At 52.3% G+C, this 16,595-nt stretch overlaps 2 protein-coding genes across 2 annotated transcripts in view; both read left to right on the top strand.

The window, feature by feature from the left end:
* The first annotated feature begins 11,504 nt into the window (after positions 1–11,504).
* CCDC71 (coiled-coil domain containing 71) lies at positions 11,505–15,177 on the top strand. Its single transcript, XM_013007866.2, has 2 exons — positions 11,505–11,534; positions 13,509–15,177. Exon 2 carries the CDS (start codon positions 13,561–13,563, stop codon positions 15,046–15,048), a length of 1,488 nt encoding a protein of 495 aa, XP_012863320.1. The 5' UTR covers positions 11,505–11,534; positions 13,509–13,560; the 3' UTR covers positions 15,049–15,177.
* Positions 15,178–15,438: 261 nt separating this feature from the next.
* LOC101657059 (laminin subunit beta-2-like) overlaps positions 15,439–16,595 on the top strand; it is a 15,386-nt gene continuing 14,229 nt past the window's right edge. The window contains exon 1 of the mRNA XM_045297706.1: positions 15,439–15,457. Within this exon, the coding sequence (XP_045153641.1) occupies positions 15,439–15,457 (19 nt within the window). The remainder of the gene's footprint in view (positions 15,458–16,595) is intronic.

Raw genomic sequence — 16,595 nt, 5'->3', positions numbered from 1 at the left:
CCGGCTGGGCTCCGCGCGGGGCGGGACTGCACCGGGTCCGGCCCCCGCGGCCCCTCTCCCCAGGCCCCCTCCAGACTCGGGGAAACCGGCTTCTCCCCTCCCCCGCCCTTAACCCTACGCGCGCCGCGGTCCGCGCCGGGCGTGCAGACCCACGGCCATGCGCAAACGGGTGGACAGACGAGAGGACAGGTGGACACTGGGCCTGCCCAGGATTTAGGTCGCCCGAACCTCGGGCGCGGGGAGAAATGAGGCAGCGGGGAGCATCACGACACGTGCGTGGCGGGGCCCGAGCAGCGCCCGCCGCGGGCGGGGTCCGCCGGCCGAACCGGGGGGCTCGCCCACCTCCGGGGAGTCCCGAAGAGCCGAATGGCGGGCTTCGTGGTGGAGCCCTCTGCAGGCTGCTCAGGGCGTGGCCTGGCCCTGGTGGGGGCCGCCAGCGGGACACCCCCCACCAGCAGTGGGACAGCTGGCTTCAGCCACTGTCATTCTTCCACAGGCCGGGACAAGAGAAGGGAAGAATAGGAGAGTGGAGAGAAGGGGTTCAGGGGTTGGGGGCGCGGAAGGCGGGTGCAGGCAGAAGTGATGAACCCTGAGCTTGTGGAGGCAGACGGAAGGAAGGCAGGGGATCTCCCAGGCAGGACAGGCTGGCTTCATCCACTGGCTCCTTGATTACCCATCTTCAGATTCCCAAATCTGCCTTCAGCCAGCCCTAGGGCAGCCAAGAAGAAGCAAGATGAGGTGGCAGGGACCTGCCCCCCTCAGATCTGGACCCTCGCCCAGCCGATCCCCTGAGGATTCAGAGTATCTCTGCCCTGTCTGAGACCTGGGGGGCCCATTTGTACAAGTGGCTGGTGGTCACTTGTGAGAAGTCCTCTAAGCCGTCTGTGCTACACTGCCTTGTCCTCCTGTTAGCTAGGAGTCCATGCAGCTCATGTGAAAGGCGAGGCCAGGAAGTACCAGCAGAGGAGAGACAAAGTGACAAGGGAAAGCCGCCAGTCCAGTCCAGCAAATGGCCACTGTCGGCAACTGAGGCCCATTTCTACCGAGGGCCCCAGGAGCCAGCATAGGCCAGGAGCCTTGCAATAAAAGCACCCATCTGTCAGTCTGTCTACCACCCATCTGTCAGCCTGTCATGCAGGAGCCTTGCAGTAAAAGCGAGGTCCACTACCCATCTGTCAGTGTGTCATGCAATAGTGGCGAGCAAGTTGCTGGGAAGCTACAAGCTGTGCTTCCCAGCGTTTTAAATGCCAGCAGGGTCACACCGTGGTGGGCAGGTTTTAATGGCGCTCCCAGACTAAGATAGGGGAATGGACTGAAAATGAGCCAAGGAAAGCCTTGCCAGCAGGCTTGCTTGCTTTGAATTCCTCATGGAGAAAGGTGGGTCACACCGGGGAGCATCCCAGTGGGCAAAGTGGAGCACCCATGAGGACACACAAACCCAAACCTGCTGCTCTGGAGTCAGTTTTGACTCCCTATGACCGGGCAGGGTTTCCAAGACTGTCCATCCTTACCGAGCAGGCAGCTTCCTCTTTCTCCCGCGAAGTTGCTGATGGCTTTAAACTGCAGACCTTGCTGTTAGCAGCCCTGTGCCTAATGCACAGCGCCACTAGGACTCCTTCCATGTGGACAAGTGAGACCCTCGTGAGCCTGGCACACCAGCTTCGGCTGTGCATTGGGAAATGCCGGTGGTTGTGAAGATGGTGCAAAGGTAGGAGGAAAACGTTGCTGTGTCATACGGAAGACCCAACTCCACAGCAACTGACAGCAAGAGGAAGGGAAGTACTGCTTCTCAAGTTCCCATCAGTCATACGCTGAGAGCTCTCTGGGGCTGCCCTTTTCTGTCCTGCCTGACTTCTAGCTGGACGGGGTGTGGGCCGAGCCTTCCAGTGACAGCACCTCCAGGTAGACACTCCGGGGCTGGCAGTAGGAGTGGAGGGCCTGCACAGAAATGTATAGCCGAAGCCAGTTACAGGCTGCACAGACTGGCTCAAAGGCTTCTCTCACCCCCACCCCCACTCCCAGGATGGGATTCAGTCATCCTGACTTGGTCCTCATTTGGGATGCGGACATCTCCCTCCACACCACTCAGCAGACCCTCCACATATCTCACCGGTGGCCTTTCCAAGTTCCCTCCCCTTTTGACAGCTCTGAGCCCCAGTTCCTCCCATCACCCCCTGCCCCATTGAACTCTTACCTCTCAGGCCCCACTACCTTGTTGGCTGCCACCCAGATACCAAAGTCACTTTTGCCAAAGTCACCATAGAATACCAGGGAGCTAAAACTAGGGGACTCTGTGGTCCTTGTCCCTATTGAACGCTTTAAAAATGATTTGTAACTTTGTGCTATGAATCAAGTGAAGTTGTACAGAGCAAATCGGTGTTCCATTCGACAGGTCATACACACTTTGTTTCATGTCATTGATTGCAATTTCCACAACATAACATCACTCATGCCATTTCTTCCTGTTTCCTTCCTCCTTCCTCCTCCTTTCCACCTCCTAGACTTTGTCCTTGGGCACACTGGGTCCTTCTTGATTTCCAATGATTGATTGTTCTCTGGAGAGGCTACAAACCACTGCCATTGAATTGGTTCAGACTCATCACAACCCTACATAGAGTTTTTGAGGCTGTCAGTCTTAATGGGAGCAGATAGTTGAATCTTTCTTCTATGAAACAACTCGTGGGTTTGAACCACTGACCTTGTGGTTAGCAGCCAACACTTACTCCACAATACCACAAGGGCACCTTGTTCACCTTATAGACTTGCCTGTTGTTTGGCTGAAAGCTGAACCACAAGGGTGAGTTCAATCCCAGGCCTGCAGAGTAAATGAGGGCCATAATTCAGGGGTTCCACCTACCTTTATCCAACCAATAAGCCTAGTCTTTTTGTTTATTTGTTTCACATTCAGCTGAACTCTTGCTGGCATCTTTGAAGTTTCACCCTGTGCCCCCGGCTTTCTCTGGCCACAGGTCCTGCCTCTCCCTGGGGTCTTTTGCAGGAGTTGTATCCTCCTCCTCCCCAGGGAGTGGCTCATCACCACTCCACCCCAACTTCTTTCCTGACACCAGGACTCCCTCCTGGGGTGATGGAGCTCAGTTTGATGACTTCTCCACTCAGGTAGATCTCCCACAGGTCTCAGTTCTGGTGGATGCGGGTCCAAGGCACATCCCTCAGGACCATAGAAGCTGTGCTTGAGAGGTTGGGCTTCATCCTGAGGGCACAAGGGACCATCTCAGTACAAGAACTCCCTAGGGAGTTAGATGGCTAGAGGAAGTTCTAGCTAGCTTTAGCCCCTCTCTTCCCTGCCTCACTCATAAAGATAATGTTGAATTGCTGTAAAGACTGAGAGACCCCAGACCCGTGGAAGTATCAAAACCCACCCTCCCTCTTTGAGAAGACTGCCCTGGTACAGGGTTTCACATTCCCATCCATCTATTTCTTCCATCTGGGAAGCATATTTTCTTTCTACTAGTCCTGTATTTCCCATCTGTTACACTGTATATTCTGATTGTTGGTGTACATGGAAGCTATTTGGCATTTTTGTTTGTCTGGTATTCAGACATTACTCATATTGGCTCTAATATTTTTTCTAATTATGATGCTTTTTAGCTATATTACCTGCACATAGTTCTGTCTGTCCCTTGCCCCCACCGTGTTTATACTTCTTTTGCTTTAGTGCGTAGACTCGCCCTTTCAGAACAAGGTGAAGACATTCCAGTGGATTCTATTTTATTCCTGCCTCCAAGTCTTTTTGTCCATTCACTCAACCCTTAATTTTAAATTCAGTAATCACCCTCGGAGCGCCCACTGTGTGCCAGGTACTCTGCTGAGCACTGACTGGGGAACAGAAGTGCATGAGGCTGGCACAATGCCATGGCCATGAAATTGACAATCTAGAGAAGGCAGGAAACCAAAGACAACATCCAGATCCAATCACAATGGGGTTCTTCACCCCAGCTTGTTTTTATCATACGTATAGAACAAAATTGTTGCTGTCATCATCCTTTAGCGTCCACGTCTCTGACAGTAATTCCACTCGCCATGTTGCACAACCATCACTGTTTTCCATTTCCAGATGTCTCTCATCATCCTAAGCAGAAACTCAGTTAAGAATCCCTCAAGCAAGAACGTTCCTTTTCTTCCATCTCCCAGTCCCTGGGAACTCCACATAAACTTTTGTCCCCGTGCCTTGGCCTACTCCATATGATTCCTAGAGCAGGAGTAGACAATGCTTACCCTGTTCTGTCCGGCTTATTTCACTGAGTATGCGTCCAAGGCTTCCCCACATAATGGAGTACATCAGAACTTTATTTCTCTGGGTAGCTGAGTAATATTTCGTTTTATGGGTACACTGCATTTTGTTTGCCCGGTCATCTGTTGAAGGACACTTGGGTTGCTTTCACCTCTTGGGTCTTGGGTGACGAATGCTGTAGTTGGCATTGGTGGTCTTTTTGAATGCCCGCTTTCCAGTCTCGGGGGCATGCTGTATCCCTGGGAGTGGAATGGCGGGGCCCTGGGGTAGTTGTATGCTTACCTATCTTTCTTTCTTTCTTTCTTTCTTTCTTTCTTTCTTTCTTTCTTTCTTTCTTTCTTTCTTTCTTTCTTTCTTTCTTTCTTTTACGCGTATCTTTCTGAGGAACGGTCAAAATACTTTCTGAGAGGTCAACACTGAGACACTGGATGGAGACAGGATTGAGGTTAAGAGCGGCTTTATTGGACAAATGTGCTTGACACAATGGGTGTGTGTATGGATTGCGATAAGAATTGTATGAGCCCCCAATAAAATGATTAAACAAAAAAGAGCGGGAGGGAAGGAAGAGCAGAGAAAGGGACAGGAGCATCTTGAGCTCCTGGGTGGTTCCGAGACCCAGCGAGTTAGGTCAGGGAAATCACGTGGGGCAGTGGATTTTTAGGATTTGGGTCAGGGAAATATGCAAATGAGGTGAAGAGAGCTGCTGGCGCTTGTGCCAATAAGGAGAAGGGAGGCGTCCTGGTGTGCAGCTGCAGCAGTCTGAGTCCTTCTCAGACCAGCTTCTAGGCATGTGGGGGAAGAGGCTGCACAGTCCAGCGCTGGCCTTGAGAGGCGGGGGAGGGGGCTGTGTGGACCCTGCCCGGAGAGATAAGCTCCTTGGAATGCTGGGGGCAGGGACTGCAAAGTCCAGCAGATCACTGTCTTTCTGAGAGGCCAGGAAGGGGCTGCATGGTCCGGACCCGGCCCAAACGCTTTCCCCATCTGCTGCACCATTCATAGGAGCACTGGAGCATTCCGATCTCCCCCCATGCTCATCAACGTTTGTGGGGTTCTGGGTTTCCGGTCAGAGCTGTCATAGTGGATGTGAAGTGATACCTCATGGTGGGTTTTTGTTTTTGTTTTGTCAATCACAGGTCTGCCAGAATAATATATTTTTTATTTTTATTTTTAAAATCATTTTATTGGGGGCTCGTACAATTCTTATCACAATCCATACATACATACATTGTGTCAAGCACATATGTACATTTGTTGCCATCAACCCCATGTGGTCTTGATTTGAATTTCTCTAATAGTTAAAGGAGCACTGGTGGTGCACTGGTTAAGTGCTCATTTGCCAACCAGGAAATAAGGACATGGCCATCTATTTTCATACAGATGACAGCCTAAGAATCCCTGTGGGGCAGTTCTCCTCCACATCAGGATCAGGTTCAACTCCATGACATATGAGAACAGCCATCACTAATGGCCTCTGGCACCTTTTCACGTCCTTGTTGGCCATTTCTTTGATGGAGTGTTTACATTTGTTGATGGGTTTATCTTTTTGTTGTTGAGCTGAGTTTTTTATATAGTCTGAATAGTAAGCCTTTATTATATATATGAGTCTTGAATGTTTTCTACTAGTTCTACAAGTTGTCTCTCCATTTTCTTAATAAATTATTTTCATGCACAAGTTTTTGACTTTGATGAAGCGTTTGAAATCTATTTTGTGTTTTGTTGCTCATGTTTTTGGTGTTATATCTAAAAATCCATCGCCAAACACTAGGTCCAAAGGATTATTCCTATGGGGTTTTTTTCCCCAAGAGTTTTATGGTTTTCAGTCTTATATTTAGATTATAAGCTCCCAAAATTATTTGGCTTACTACTCCCATTTCATAAAAAAAAAAAATTACTCAATACCCTGCCCCGGGAAATAAAAATCGATTGTATTATAGCCCACCATCCAGGATAAAGGGTAGGTATCTGCTTTTGCAGCCCCCTGGGTTGCTCTACTAAGGTGGCCATATCAACCACTTTGGGAAACACTAGTTGGGATCCTTGACCCATTTTAAGTTAATTCTGTAGTATGAGGCAGGGGCCCCACTTCATTCTTCTGCATTTGGATAACCAACTTTCCTTGCACTGTTTATTAAAGAGACCATTCTTTCCCTACTAAGTAGAGTTAGTACCCTTGTTGAAAACTCTTTGACCATAGATGTATGAATGGATCCCTGATGGCTTAGTCATTACACACTGGGTGTGATCTACAAGGTCCTAAGTTTGAAATTACCAGCTGCTCCATGAGAGAAAGACCAAGTTTTCTACTCCTTTAAACAGTTACAGTCTCAGAAACTCAGAGGGGCAGTTCTACCCTGTTCTACAGGGTCACTATGAGTTGGCATCCATCGACTCAATGGCAGTTTGTTTTTTGAATAGATGTACGCTTATTGATGGACTCTCAATTCCATTCCATTGATTTCTATCCTTATACTATGTCTTAGGTTGCAAAACTAATTACACACACACACACACACACACCAAGGAGCCCTGTAGGTGTAGTGGGTTACACTTTGGACTGCAAGGTCAGCAGTTTGAACCCACTAAGCTGCTCCATGGAAGAAAGATGTGGTTTTCTGCTCCCATAAAAATTTATAGCTTCAAAAACCCACGGGAGCAATTCTATTCTGTCCTATAGGTCTGATATGAGTTTAAATTAACATAATGACAGTTGAATCGCTGCCATTGAGTCAAATTCTACTTTTAGTGACCCTATAGGACAGAGCAGAGCCACCTCATAGGGTTTCCAAGGCTGTAAACTCATTATCACCACATCTTCCTCCTGTGGAGTGGATAGTAGACTTGAACTGATGACCTTTCAGGTACCCTGTTTCCCCAAAAATAAGACAGTGCCTTATATTAATTTTTGCTCCCAAAGATGCGCTAGGTCTTATTTTTAGGGGATGTCTTATATTTCCATGAAGAAGAATACGGTATACATTTATTCTTTATTGTTTTATTAAAAGAGACCTCACACTTCCTGTCTGCTCCACTGCACTGTGGCCAACAGTGAGCTGCATGGCGGTGCCAGCCGCTACGGTCCAGAGTCCAGAGTTACGGTAGCTTCAGGGGGGCTTATTTTCAGGGAGGTCTTATTTTCGGGGGGATGCCTTATATTTCAGTGAGAGGCAAAACTGTAAGTAGGTCTTATTTTCGGGGGATGTCTTAGTTTCGGGGAAACAGGGTAGCAGCCAAGTGCTTTAACCATTGTGCCACAAGGGCTCCATGAATGAAATTTAATTCTCTGTGTAATGGCTCACAGTGTGGAAGCTGGCAAATCCCAGCTCTGTGGATCAGCATCTGGCTGGAGGTTTCTCCTGATTCACATAGTTGCAGGGGCTGATGTGTCCAATATTGGCAGGTCAGAGGGCAGCTCTGAATCAGAGTTCAATTGTATGATATGTGGATTAGGTGCCAATAAAAAATGTAATAAATAAAAGAATCAGAGGTAAGAGGATGATGAGCAAAATGGAGTTTCAGGGCAAATTCTGTTGGAATATTGATATACATTGAATACAGGCCTCAAAGAAATGGCTTTTGCAGGTCATAAAATGGAGGATGATTGCATCATTACATTACTGCCCAATCACTGAGGATAATGATGGCATAGCCAAGTTGACATATAATCTTGACCATTATATATGACAATACCAAGCTGTTTTAATTACTGTACCTTTATAGTACATTTTGAAGTATGAAAGTGTGTTCTACTTTTTTATTCTTTTTCGAGATTGCTTTGGCTATTTGAGACCCTTGGGGATTTGACCACCTCTTCAGGAAGTTTACCACCCATTGCCCCTTATCCATAACTCCCCTCCCCCTTAAATTCTGGAGTTGGTTACTGGCCAGGAGATAAGTTTATCGTTTTCCATTACTGCAAAGAATGTCATTGGAATGTTGATAGAGGAATGTGTTTATCACATTGGATCATGATGACATCTTAACAATAGTAAGACTTTCCATTCATGAGCCTTTCTATTTATTTAGGTTTTCTTTCATCTCTTTAAGGCAATGTTTCATAGTTTTCAGTGTACAAGTCTCTCATCTCCCTGACTAAATTTACTCCTATGTGTTTTATTCTTTTAGGTGCTACTATTACTCTAAATTTGTATCAAGTCCCCTCTGCCATCTGCTTTCTCCTTCCTTGTCAATGAGCATTTTTGAGTTATGATTTGTAGTGAGAAGCAGGGGGTCCAACCTAATTCTTTTACATTTGGATATCAAGGAGTACTTTAACTGTGTGGGTCTAATGAGCCCCCTTTCCTACAGGATTGTACACAGTCTCCCAGGTGGTGTTAGCCTCAGGATCAAGAGAGCTGTAATAAGGTTTTAGGTTGGAGCTAAAAATGCTTTGGGGGAAGCCATTCTTTCCCAGTCCAGGGACAGGGCTGTGAACTCAGAAACTGGTCTCTGGACTCTGGCCAGTTGGCCAGTGCATCCCCAACAGACCTCTCCCACAGCAGGGTAGGTGCTAATAACTAGGAAGGGTGGGGTTGGGAGGAGGGGGCAAGTGCCCCACAGAGACTCTCAGATGCTAAATGAGGAACAAGAACTAGGGTCTGGTATGGTCCCATGCCCTTCCCTACCAGGCCCATCTGATCCTATGTATGCCTGTAAGGTTAGCATGACTCCTCACCTGAACTGCAGGTCAAATCAGACTTTGCCCTGATGTGTGTGTGTGTGTGTGTCTGGAGAGCCCCATCTTTGCAGTACTAGAAACTAGGAAGTGGAGAAGTCAGGGTGCTCTGCAGGAAGTTGACCACCTGTGACCCCTTATCCTTAACTTTTTCCTCCCCTTAAATTCTGGAAGTGGCCCTGCCCAGGAGAAGAGCCTATCCTTCCTGCCCTTCTAATCTCTGAACATGGGTATCACTAAAGGGAGTCCCTCACCAGGACACCCCTGGGCTGATGCCATCTCTGTACAGGGGGCATCCAGGGATATGAAAACAGAAATGATTTCTGTGAAGAGGCAGGGTCTGTTCTTCAAATGGTCCAACACTACTGGCTTTGGAGAAACTGGGGATGACAGTTGAGGAAGGCTGGTCTGGTTGGGAAAGTGCACAGCTGACACTCAACTATGGTTCAGAGGGTTCAGCCAGAGGGAGTGGGTAGCAACAGGGGAGGACTAGGAGTGCCAATAAGGGTCGTCCTGTTTCTACTCACTGAGCCCTGGCCCTTGAGAGCTCACTCTAGGGACTGATCTCAGAAAACCAAGAGCATTTGAAGTTCCTACTGAATACCTTGCCTATGTCTAAAGACACTGAGGACCCTGCCATCTGCCATTTGCACTGAGGCCCTGGGAAACTCAGGGAAACTGGGAGACACCTGGGTAAGGTGGGCTTTGGCCTCTAGGGGTTCTTCAACCCATCTCTATGGGCAGAAAAACAGAGTAGCCATTAAAGCATCCAGCCATCCTCTGCTCACACACCTCCCAGCTGGTAAATTTGGCGTTATTACACATATTAGTAACTAAGAGCTGCAGCAGGATTCCATCACTTGGCTCAAGCCCTGACCCAAGCGCAAATGCCCCCACCATTTCATCCATGAAATGGGAGCTCCCACACTGCCTCTCAAACAGGATTGGGGGAGCCCTGATGCATTAAGTTGCCAGGAGGTAGCATCAACTAACATAAGGACCATTCGTTTACTAGTAGACCTAGAAGGATCTTTGGCCATTGTTCTGGAGATGATGCTGACTCCTCACCTGAAGTCACAGCCTATCATGACTCTAGTTTTGTCCTGTGCTTTCTCATCTGGTGCTGTGGCCTCTGGAGCCCTCACCCTTTAGTGCTGGCTTTGTGGCCCAAGTAGGAAGACTGAGGTGCTAGCCTTGTAGGTAACAGTCAGGGACTCTGGGCAGAACAGGAGTTCCGATCACACCATGTGGACATGCATGAGCAAGCACTCTGTGTGACAGAACTCAATGACCAGACCTCCCCACATAGAGTGATAGGTAGATCAATTAGGGATAAAGGGGGTTGTCTTCCCCAAATGCCTGCCAGCGAAAAGCGACTGGCCAGGCCACATAAAGGGGCTGCGGGGACACCTATGGGGAAATCCAAACCTGGGCCCCACACAATACTGGGCACCAGCGACGTGACGTCCACAGGTATGCCCGAATTTAACCACTAAAAATGAGCATGTGCAGGCTACGGCCACTTAGGCACCCCATGAAGATCAGCTTTCAGAAGATCAACTTTCACAGGTATACCTGAACTCAGCCATTAAAGATCGACTAGTACCACCAACCACACCCCCTCAAGTAGTTTAAGAGTGGGATAAAGTCAGGGCCCCCAGAGACAGTCCTAGAGACAGTCCCTCCTTGGGGTTTCTGCCCCCAGGGGATATCCTGCCCTAGGCTCCTGTTCCGGAATTCCTTCCATGTGTTTTTTCCAAGCTCCTTTTAGGTGGCCAGCTTCTGACTCGAACTCTTGGCTCCGTCTACCTTGAATGCTTTCCAGAGATAGCGTATACTTTTTGAAACTGTGATACTTGAAACCTCCCTTTCCTTCATAAAAATTACTTGGACTTACAAAAGTGATTCTGCCGAGTGAATTCTTTCAGTGTTGAGAAGCAAGAACCCAGGTAAACCACCCCAGAAACCTAACATAAGCCACGGGCCTATATGCACACATGTGCACACCAGCCTGTCATGCCACGCGCAGTGGACACCATTCTTCGGAAACAAAGATGGCCTCCCGTCCCCAGAGGAGGTACTTGTGCTCTACAGCAAAGGGGCTCCCCTGCTGTCACCGCCTGCCTGGAGAGTCTGTTCTTCAGCCTTCTGGCAAGTGGCTGGGAATAAGGTGGACCTTGGCAGCGGCTGGGAGAGGGCCAGAAAGAAGGTAGAGGGTAGGTCAAGCCTTGCACAGCAGCCCACCCAGAAGAGGTGCAGCACCAACTCCCGTCTGGGCCCCCAATCCAGTCCAGGCCTGGCTGCTGTGAGGTCCTGATGGGGGGCTCCTCTGCTCCCTAGAAGCCAGTGGGTTTGGAATGGCCTCAGTGACCACCCGCCTCCAGACAGGCCTCCCAGGGCCTTAGCCTACCCCACTCCCAGACTTTGCAAAATTGGAGGGTGGGGGCAGAGAATGGGGTGGGGGGTGGGGGCTCTCGAGGGTCAAAGGTCGCCAGAGTGGGCCGGGTTCCGGAAGCGGAAACGTGGTGCGCTTCCGGCGCGCAGCGGGCGGCCATGTTGGAGCGGCGTAGGCGGCGCAGAGGCGCGTCTTGGGTCCCCGCGGCGGCGCCGGTAGGTTGGGGCCGCGGGCCTAGCCGTGCCGCGGAGTGGCAGTCGGCGGGTCGGCAGGGCGGATGGGCCGGCGAGACTTCCCGGACCCCAGCATTGGCTGGTCCGGCCGAGCCACCCCACCCCCACCCCGTGCCCCGCGGCCCCACCTTGGCGCCGCGCGGCCCCCGCTGGGCTGGCACCGCCTGCCCTGTGCATCCCGCAGCCGCTGGGACCCCTGCCACCTGCCGCGGCTCCGGCCTCAGGGACGGAGGCCCCTCCCCACCCCGAGGGCCCCGCTTGAATGGGGCATCTCCCGCCCCCCATCTTCTGTTAACTTCCCCTGCCAGCCCTTGGGGCAGGTGTAAAGGGAAGTCGGGGACCCAGTTGCAGCCTGTATGCCCAGGGCCCCTTTGAAGGCCCAGAAGACCCCCCTCCGGAGGGCCCAGACCAACCTGGGCGGAAGAGCCCCGGCCCACCCCTGGTGTTTGTACGGAGTAGAGGGAAGGGGGTTGGAGAGCTGGCCTCTCTACAATTCACTACCCTGGGTACTACACCCACCCACCCCAAACCAAATAAAGAAACTAAAATCACGTGTAAGATTGTGCTTGGAAATCGGCCTCTGGAGAAGGGAAGTGCTCTGGACACCTGAGGATCCAAGAATGTTTCCAAACAAAGAACCCCAGGGCACTGCCTCCTGGGGATTCTGAAGATTTTCTGGGCCCCATTAGAGCTGTGGGAAGATGCTGTGTGTAAGCACCTCCTAGCCTCAGGGACTTGCCGGGTCCCAGCGGATCATTTAATGCACTTGATGCATTTGGGGAGCTGCCCCTGGCCTCTGGGAATTCCCAAGTTCAGGGTCAAGCTTTACTCTTAGTCAGGACTGATTAAGAGAGGGGTGGGACCCCTGTACTAAGGTCTGTGAGTTTCAGGTTTTTTTGAAGTTTGAAATCTTTATGGGAGCAGGCAGCCTCATCTGTCTCCCGCTGAGTGGCTGGTGGGTTTGAACCACCACCCTTGATGTGCGCAGCTTGACACCTAGCCCACAGCGCCACCAGGGCTCCTGTTGTACTAAGGTCTGTACCCCCTCTCTCCATAGTTACAACAGCTCAGACCTCTGCTATCCGCTGGGCGCACATTCTACTCGGAGCCTTTTGCTTCCCATGATCCCCAGCCGTACACCCTTGGCCTGCCCCTCCAGGCCACCCCGGCCATCTATCGTCAGTGGCAGCTGCTCCTTGGTATTCTGATATCTGTTGGAGGGTCTGGCCCTTTCCCTGGGCTTGGTCTCTGTGACTGGGAAGCCGGCTCTGAGCGGCCCATCTGTGGACTTTGAAGGTAGCACCTTTGGCGAGCAAGATTTCCCTCACGGGAAACAACATCAGCAGTTAGAGGAGCAGCATTAGTCAGGGTTGACCAGCATTGGAGGTTCTTGCCTGCCATACTGACACTTGATTTTTCTAGCTAGATCCCCAGCCTGGATTCCAGCCTCCAGCCATAGCAGAGGGCTTTACTCTCACATGGGAACTTTCGTCCCATTTCCCCTCAGCCCTCTCCCACTCCTCACTCATGAACAGCTAACTGTTCTCTTCTGTAGTGGCTGTTGCAAGCTATGCTTTGTGCCACGGTTTATTCCCAAGAGCCTGTCATGATGGTTCTCCCCTGCCTTCTAGACTGGGCTTCTTAAAGCCCGGGATAGTCACTGTGTTGGCAGGGCTCAGTGTGGGACTAGCTTTCTGACCTCAGGAAATACAGAATTGAGTTCAAGTGGGACAAGCTCACATCTTTCCAGAAGTCCAGACATGTTGGATAACTCAAAGGAAGTCATAGGTCTGTGTCCTGAAGGGGCTGCCCATGACCCAAAGGGTCTTCAACTGGCTGGTCCCTGCAGTGCTAATAAGTGATATGCCATAGAGAGTGGGCCCTGCTTGACCCGTCTACCTGCCCTGGCTCCCTATGTAAATGCCAATCTCATTGACTTTTCCTCTTGCCTTGGAGGTGCGGAGCGCTGGTTTGCGGACGCCCGGGCAGATCTGCAGTGCCTAATGCCATGAGCGTGGTGGTGCAGCATGTGGAGGAGAAAGCTGTGCACTCTTGGTCCCGCATCTCCACGGCAGGGAAGAAGGCCCTGGAGGAGGCACTGCTTGTCTTTAACCCCATGAGCCAGGACCTCAGTGCCACGGAGGCCCAGCTCGTGGCCTTCCTCCAGGGCTTGCGGGATGATGGCTTCCAACCCACCATCCTGCGTAGTGGCGATGTCTATGGCTACAGCTCGTGCACAGCCAGCCCCCCAAGCCAGACGAAGCTGCAAGCCCGTGCCCCAACGTCAGCCACAACGTCACCTCCAGCAAGTGCTCCTCGAACTACCATGCGACTGCCCGCAGGCCGGGCCACACTACTCCCCATGCCGCTTTCTGGCAGGCTGGCCAAAACAGCCACACCAAACCTTGCCAAGCATGCTCCTACTAACCTACTGCTGAGTTCCCTGAAACAGTCCAATGCTAGCCGGGCCCGGGGCGCAGCCATGGGCTTCCCTGCTCACCTCTATCCCGGTGTCTACCCTGCCATGCGGCTCTCTGTTGTCCTTGAGGCCCTGGTTCCGCTCAAGACTCCCATGCCCTGCTTGGGTGCTAAGCACAAGGCTCAGTCATTACAGTTCTCACTTGCAGATTCTCCCTTGAAGCCGCGGAAGGGTCCAGGAAAGGGCTCGGGGAACTCCCTGCTTAAGGCCCCCAGAAAGATAAGCAAGGGCCCCAAATGTCAGACTTTCAAACACCCGAAGGCAGGTCCCCGACGTGGCACTGGTCCCCAGAGTAAGACCTGCAAAGTCACTGAATCCCTCAGTGGGCTACGAATGAAAGGGGGATCTGCCCTGGGCACCAAGACAGCCCAGGCCAAAGCCGCTCAAGCACTGGCCAAAGTTGTTTGTGCCCAGGCCAAGGTGCCCCGGCCACAGCCTAAGACTCCCTCAGCCAAGGTGGCTCAGAAACAGGCCAAGGCACCCCAGGCTAAGGTGACTAAGGCCCGGGCCAAAGCCAGGGCCGCTCAGGCCAGAGCTAAGGCCAAGGCCAAGGCGGCACGGGCCAAAGCCAAGGCGGCACAAATCAAGGCCAAGGCAGCACGGGCCAGGGCCAGGGCCAAGGCCAAGGTGGCACAGGTCAAGGCCAAGGCGGTGAAGATCAAAGCCAAGGCCAGGGTGATCCAGACTCAGCTTGAGAGCAGAGGCAAGCCCAAGGGGTCTGTTCAGGCCCAGACTGTGGAAAGGTGTCAGAGAAGCCCCCCTGAGGCTGTGGGACAGAAGAGGAAAAGGTCCCAGGAGGCAAAGGAGCTGCTTCCCTGTAAGAGAACACAGCTTGGGCCCCGCTCCCCTAAGGCACGACTTGGTCCTCGCATAGCAAAGCCGCTGAAATTCCGGGCCATCAAGGTTGACCGGTGGTCCTCGGATGATGAGGTGCGACAGCAGGCTCAGCGTATCCTCCGTGTGAATCTGTCTCCAGTGATACAGCTCCAGCCCCTGCTGCTGCCTTCGGCACCCTGAGTCCCTCACCCAGCAATGTTTGGGGAGACTTGAGTTCTGCCGCCAAGGACTCCACAACCCTGAGGACTCCCGGGTACCTCGTCAGGGCCCTGGCGGCCAGTGGTGTCCGTGCAGAGACTGGTGGCTATGGGTGGGGCGGGTGGGAAGGGTAGTCTCATGGCGCGATGCACTGTGACTTGTTCCTCTTCAAGTTGTATGTCTACTGTTCCATCGATCACGTTTTTATACCTTTCCACTGCTTGGTCTCCCTACCTGCCCTTCTCATGCACCCACGTGTGTGTGCGTGTGTTGCGTGTATACGTACAGGTGTGCACATGGCTACAGGCAGGTCAGCTTGAGCAGAGTGAGAAAAGGGGCTCCAGTAGCCTGTGCCTCCTAGCCTGGTCCACGATGTGCGTGACGGGATCATGTAGGAGAGGCAGCCCCCAAGCCCCTCTGGAAAGGTGGAGGACAACTTGGATGCACGCACCACCCTGGCCTCTTGGGGGCTAGGGGCAGCCATTAAAAGCAAGGGCAGAGCCCCTCACTCCCCTAGATTGGATTCCAAGATAGGCTCTGGGTGCCTGCAAACAGCCCAATAGAGAGCGTAGAGAGACATTCGGCCTGCAGGCTTCCAGGCCAGGAGCAGGGGACTTCGTGGCACTGTTCCCCAGGGTCCAGCAGACAGCCTGCCCTTGTCCTCCAGCCACCTCTGACTGCAATCTCCAGGCGCTGCCCAGGCTCATCTGGGGCTTGGGAACAGGCTGAGATGCCTCTGCCTCTTCCTCTGGGCCTCACAGGAGAGGGACCAGCCTCCCTCCATCCCCTTCCTAGATTAGCCAGGAACTTGGCTAGCGTCTGCCTCCTTCCATCAGCAGTGCCCTCTCCCTGCCTGTGCGCCACATGCTTTGTTTTGCTACCAGACGCTGCCACCCAGCCTCAGCAGGCCCCTCAGACAGATCTGCAGAGGGTGACACTTCCTGCTTTGTGGAGGGCCCAGGGCTTTGGGCCCTGAATGGAATAACTCGCCCCACCCATCTGCCAGTCCTTCCCAGGCTGAATGGTGGTGGCTGGGCTGGGGGAGGAGGGGGATGTTCCCCAGAGGCGATTGGAGACAAGCCTTTCAGGGTTGGGTGAGAACATCATTTGAATGAGAATAGCGTCCCTTCTGCCTGTGGGGTTCACTTGAACCTGGGCCCCATTAGCTCCAGCGGCCTTGGATAGCAGACTTGTGGAGGGGCTCCTTGTGCTATTTTGGTCCCCTCCCTTTTCCTTCTGCATTTGATGCCTACTCTATCCCCACCCCCACCCCCACCCCCACCCCTGGATCCCCCAGGCTCCCGGGACGGGCCCTAGCTTCACACTACACTGGGGCCCAGCCACCCGCATGTTCCTTTGCCCTGCTGCTCTGCTTCCACCCACAATGTGAGTATCGGGGCTGCACCAGGGGTGGGACTCAGCCAGCAGGAGCCCACTCTGTCCTCTCTCTCAGGCCTGATTCCAGTCCCTCCGGCCCAAGATGCCCAGCCAGTGTGGGCCCCATTCTCCCAGTTTTTCTGTTCCTGGCA

This window comes from Echinops telfairi, unplaced genomic scaffold (genome assembly GCF_000313985.2).
Source record: "Echinops telfairi isolate 266 unplaced genomic scaffold, ASM31398v2 ScPeMD7_7420;HRSCAF=8458, whole genome shotgun sequence".
NCBI classification, from domain to species: Eukaryota; Metazoa; Chordata; class Mammalia; order Afrosoricida; family Tenrecidae; genus Echinops; species Echinops telfairi.
This window is presented reverse-complemented; position numbering and strand designations above follow the sequence as displayed.

Coding starts and splice junctions, on each gene's coding strand:
- CCDC71 (XM_013007866.2), top strand. CDS start 13,561: ATGAGCGTGGTGGTGCAGCATGTGGAGGAGAAAGCTGTGCACTCTTGG.